This window comes from Rutidosis leptorrhynchoides, chromosome 4 (genome assembly GCF_046630445.1).
Source record: "Rutidosis leptorrhynchoides isolate AG116_Rl617_1_P2 chromosome 4, CSIRO_AGI_Rlap_v1, whole genome shotgun sequence".
Classification (NCBI taxonomy): Eukaryota; Viridiplantae; Streptophyta; class Magnoliopsida; order Asterales; family Asteraceae; genus Rutidosis; species Rutidosis leptorrhynchoides.
The window spans coordinates 365,679,548-365,685,197 of NC_092336.1; the positions used below are offsets into that span (position 1 = coordinate 365,679,548).

General features: G+C 33.7%; 1 protein-coding gene across 1 annotated transcript; it reads left to right on the forward strand.

The window, feature by feature from the left end:
* The first annotated feature begins 207 nt into the window (after positions 1-207).
* LOC139843842 (ubiquitin carboxyl-terminal hydrolase 24-like) lies at positions 208-4,908 on the forward strand. The gene is made up of 7 exons (XM_071834005.1): positions 208-551; positions 877-1,452; positions 1,933-2,114; positions 2,615-2,862; positions 3,160-3,302; positions 3,451-3,627; positions 4,278-4,908. The coding sequence occupies exons 1-7, from the start codon at positions 531-533 to the stop codon at positions 4,464-4,466; spliced, it is 1,536 nt and encodes a 511-aa protein (XP_071690106.1). The 5' UTR covers positions 208-530; the 3' UTR covers positions 4,467-4,908.
* The last annotated feature ends 742 nt before the right edge of the window (positions 4,909-5,650 follow it).

Genomic DNA, 5,650 nt, shown 5'->3' on the forward strand with positions numbered 1-5,650 from the left:
ACGTTGTTATGCTCATTTTTTATAACTTCGTTAACATTTTATACTTAGTTTTATTAGGGCCCGCCGTGCAACGCACGAGCTCTTAAAGCTAGTTAATAATAAAGGTTAATAATTAGGATCGTCATTAATTTTTTTTTTTCTTTCAATATTTACTCAAACTCAAAAGAGAAAAAAAGAAAAGAAAAAGATTTAAGAAGGTAGAAAATAGAAAACCTAAACCTAAGCCAAAAACAGAGGAATAAGAATACCGGCCGCCTCTTCCGTATTCACCACCACCGTCGATGCGCTTCTGTTCATCGATCGGATTTTCAGCTTATCACCAACCAACGCCACTTTAACGGCACACCCTTTTTCCTCTCTTAATATTCATTGATTACATGTCTTCTCTCTTTGACATTTCATCAAACACCTTCTGTGCTTTCATCCCTACTCAATCCCTACTGCATTTTCCTTTAGGGTTTTTGTTTACATCTTTAATAATACTCGTTTCGTATCAATAAATCACTTCAATTTCACACGTTAGTCACAGCATGGCTGATCAACCACCTCAGGTATACACTATTTTATTGTAATTAATTAAAATTAAGTATGATCTGCGTAGTACTAGTGGTAATTCATCTGAGAAAGATTTGAAATTTAGATGGAAGTTCATATTTTATCATATTTTTTTAATAAAGTTGCATACTTTATGGTCAATTATGTGAATTTACTGCAATTTTTTATATAGTGTTTTTTGATTGTGGTAATTCATTCTTTAGTTTTTGTTTTATCAATTGTGATCAGCGTAGTGTTCAATCTATTCTTTTTAATTTCTTTTTTGACTTTTGAATGTTTAGCTGCTGCTGTTAGAAATTTAATACGGTCTTAATTCTATAGATACTGTTATTCGGATCGTTTTCAGAAGATGAAGTGAGATCATGGTCAAAAAAGCCATCTGAAAATACTAAAACAACCGTGCAAAAGAAAGCATTGGATAATGATTCGTTAAAAACTTCAAGTAAAATTTCGTTTGATAGTTTGAATGGTGAACCATACAAGAATATTGAGTCTTCCAAGGGCGCTGCTAATGGCAACTCGGGTAGCATTTGCAAGAATGGTAAAAATAGCCATACCGAACCAATAGACAAGGTCAAACAAGAAGCGATACTACATCCAAAAATTAATGGAGGGATAAATGTTAATGGTAAAGCAGAGCTAAAAGCAGTTGAGAATGTTGTAGCCTTGAAAAATGCCCCTGTTTCTGTGGTGCAAAATCATGTTCAAATAAAAGAAGCAAAGTTGAATAATAGTGTTGATGGGCCTGTTTTAATGGATACTGGAGCTTATTTAATGCCTCGTGGGTTAATTAATTCGGGTAACATGTGTTTTCTCAATGCCACACTACAAGCTCTTTTGTCATGTTCACCGGTAGTTCAGCTCTTGCAGGATTCAAAAATACAAAACATTCCCAAGGTTTCCTATTCATTCATTATCATATTTATTAAATGTTACAATTTTCTTGGTAGCTGATTCATAGTATATAGATATGAACCTAACGTATGTATTAGATCCAGCAAGGAGGGTGGGTTTGGCATTCGGCCAATATTTTTTTGTGTCAAAATGGGCTATCTTGGGGCTGAACTCTGAATTGTCGATTGGGGTGGGTTGGGTTTATCCACAAACACTTGTTCTGATGCTTTTCAAAAGTTTTTTATTAAGGACTTCATGCATTAAATTCTGATTACACCAAAAATGTTATCAGATTTGATTAACTAAGTTTCTGAAGAAAATTGATTAGGAGTTGTATGTAGTAAAAGTAGAATTTGGGTATGCTCTGAATCTGTTTGACCACCTTTATTGATTGTTCAAGTAAGTGAAATGCCACATCTATTATTTATGTTTGATGTGCTCTGTTATCGTAGTCTGTGTTGTTAAAACGGTTGTGTTGCACAGACTGGCTATCCGACGTTAGCAGCTTTTGGGGAATTTGTCTCTGAGTTTAAGATGCCCGCTGGTTCAAGCTCAAAGAATATGAACCATTTGCAAACTGGCAGGCCTTTTAGCCCAGCCATGTTTGAAGCTGTTTTGAAGAAATTTACTCCTGATATTCCTAATAGCATTTCAGGAAGGCCTAGGTATGTCTATTCTGTATTTATATTCTGTTATATCTTTAATGTTACTCTTAAGCTTCTTTTTTATTTAAGCATGTGTTTGTATGTACTTTGTGAAAACAATTATATTGTTATCAGTACGATTAATAGTATTTAGGATTTGATAAAACAGATTCTTATTTTGCTTTGATAGTCATTTTATAGTTTAAATAAGCAGTTAATGGATAATTAGTTGCATATCATATTCAGCAACACTGATTATTAAAGGGTGAAATTAGATTATGTATTAAGTTTTTTTTTCAACCTAATGGTAATATAGTAAATTATATGAAGTGTTATATTTCTATATATTACGGAGTATTTATCTTTTGAATAGCAAACTAACACATGTTATAACCTTATCCCTGGTTAAAGGGCACCTTAGATCCTACTAGGCCGAAGTCCAGTTGGTATATCAAGTAAAGTAGCTGGAAACGTAATACTGTTTGATATCTGCTATATAATGAAACCGATTTTTGATTTAGGCAAGAAGATGCACAAGAATTTTTGAGTTTCATCATGCATCAGATGCACGATGAATTACTGAAGCTTGAAGGACCACAATTAAGTACAAATGGCAATGGGTCATCACTTGTTTCATCTGTAGAAGATGATGATTGGGAGACTGTTGGTCCTAAGAACAAATCTGCAGTAACAAGAACACAAAACTTTGCTCCCTCGGAGCTTAGTGCAATATTTGGCGGCCAATTGAGAAGTGTCGTAAAAGCACGAGGTAGGTTAATTTTGTACCAGCAACAAATGAATTTATTTAATTCTAATTTTAAATGGCTAGGTTTTAATATAATAACTTGTTATTGATTTTGAAATTTATGTCATAGTTGTTACCATCACTAAAGGTTCCTTTTGTTGATTGTTATTACTATATTGCTCTATTCTAAACGTTGACACATCTTAGTAAATGCAATGATTCTATTTATCTCTTGCTCTATTTATCTATTTTATTATATTTATGTTCCTTCTAAATTTGCTTCCTTTACCTACTATCGATATGCTTTGTTCCTGTCAACAGGGAATAAAGCATCGGCCACTGTTCAGCCGTTTCTCTTACTCCATCTTGATATATCTCATGATGCTGTTGCGACCATTGAAGACGCTCTTCGTCTTTATTCTATGCCAGAAACACTTGACGAGTATCGAACGACATCCGGCAAGGTATGCTATTTGCAAAATCTTTCATAGTTCTTTAGCATCACTTTTATTCGCTTATTATCAAGTCTTTTTTTATCATGTACATTGGTTACATACTGCTAATCATACTTTTAAATGCTGATCAATATCATGATGAACATGTGTCTTTCAGGCCGGACTTGTGGCAGCTAGAAAGTTCGTTAATTTGCAGACACTTCCAAAGATTATGGTATTACACCTAAAGCGATTTGGCTATGGAACTAATGGAAGTACAAAGTTACATAAGCCTGTATGCTTCCCACTTGAACTGGTACTAAATCGTGATTTGCTTGTTTCACCGACAACAGAGGTAATTCTAATCGTTAGTTATTTATGCTCGTCTCCTGTTCTGCTTTAGTTTGAACATCGTTTGTAGTTTAATAGAATGTAGTATTTGTTGAGTATCTGAATTACCTTTATGGCCTTCTCTAAAGCTCAAAAACAATAATGAAACTTTGGGTCAGAGTCATCATCACTTATCGTTGTCGTGATCATTTGATAATGGAAACATTTGCAGTGCTTGTTGTGTAATAGGAGTAAACGAAGGTTTTTAAAGTAGATTTTCCCGATTTGAAATATTTTGATTAGCCTTAAAATGGTTTTAGGCTTTCATCATAGACATGGTAATTAAATCATTTGGTAACTTTTTGATGAATAGGTAGATTGAGGCAATGTTCGGAACTGTAAATGTTTATGGCGTGTAATCTACTTAATTGTGTTATTAACTAATAAAATTGCATTATTATTGTTGTAATATGAACTTTTAATATGCAACACAATGTACATGAACTTCTAATACATTGGACAGTAGTGTTTTTAGTCAACATAATTTGTTTCATCCCTTAAAAAAAAGTATTAGTTAGTCGATCCATGGCCCGCCCAATTTCTTAAACCAACTTTGTTACATACATTATCACCATCTATTTAAATTAAATCAAATGTTTTTTTTCCCCTTTGCAGGGTCGAAAGTACAAACTTATTTCTTCAGTTACACACCATGGAAGAGAAGCCTCTAAGGGTCATTACACTGCTGACGCATGTTACCCTAATGACCAGTGGTTCCGTTTTGACGATGCTTCCGTCACTGCAATCGGCACAAACAAGGTCTTACATAATCAGGCATACATCCTCTTCTACAAAAGAGTATAGATGGGATTATGGACTTCATATACTCTCTCGTGCGTGCCACTCGTATGCAACAATGTATGACATTCAATGCTAATTATGGCCCACGAAGGGTTTACATGCCCTCCATCGTTGCAAGAGTTCATATGCCCTTCATTGTTGCCAAAAGGTCATGTCATCGGGAAATTTGTTGTTTTTTTCTTTAAGTAAAAGTTCAATTCAATGGTTGAGTTTGATTGAATATGAGTGTTATAATAGTGTCAAGGTGGTTTTGCAGGTGAGGTCTAGTCTAGTATTTATCTTGTATCAAAGAGTAGTTCCGATATGTACATTCTTTTCTTCAGTGTCTGGAGAGGTTTAAGCTATTCGAGACTATTCACACTGTTTGGCTTGTTAGGCGTACTGTATTTTTAGTCCCCTATACATCATTGATCTTATTATATTGGTCTTGCCGTTCTGCTATACCTAATTGTTTTGATCCATCAAGATAATAATAAAATTATACCGGGTGATCCCAATCGCTGTCAAAAAAAAAAAAAAAAAAAAAGGTTACATAATTAAATTATAAATCAAAGAAAAAATTATTTGAATGGTCCCTGTGTTTTGCATCATATTTCGCCGGGAGTTCCTGAATTTCTATTTTCTATTTTGACTTGATTGGTCCGTGTGATTTACAAATGTTACGTAGACGGTCCCTCTTCGTCCAAGTCAAACGTTAAGTATTACCAAGCACATGAGGCTAGTTTTGTCATTTTACCTCAAAAATTACTTGAGTGGTCTCTGTATTTTACAAAAATTACTTGAGTGGTCCCTGTGTTTTACAAAATATTTCAAGCAGAGTCCTTGTGTTATTTTTGACTTAGGTGGTCCCTGTGTTTTACACAATACTAGCTCAATAGTCCGTGCGTTGCACGGTTGAATTAAAAATGTAATCAAAAACTTACAATATATTATAACGCATTTTTCATAAACATCGTTAGTGATAAAAAAATATATCAATGTTATACATGTAATAGTTTTTTTTTTTTTTTTTTTTTTTTTTTTTTTTAAATACAATTATAACTGCAATTCAGTGGTATAACTGAGTTATAAATGTTGACCGAACCCATAATATCGTGTGACAACGTTGCAACCTTCTTTTTTGAAATTCAGTGGTATATCTGCAATATCAACAATTGTTAGACTATGATTAGCACTGCAAACGATGG

Coding starts and splice junctions, on each gene's coding strand:
- LOC139843842 (XM_071834005.1), top strand. CDS start 531: ATGGCTGATCAACCACCTCAG. Junction 552..876: donor TGGCTGATCAACCACCTCAG/GTATACACTATT, acceptor TTAATTCTATAG/ATACTGTTATTCGGATCGTT. Junction 3,628..4,277: donor TTGTTTCACCGACAACAGAG/GTAATTCTAATC, acceptor TCCCCTTTGCAG/GGTCGAAAGTACAAACTTAT.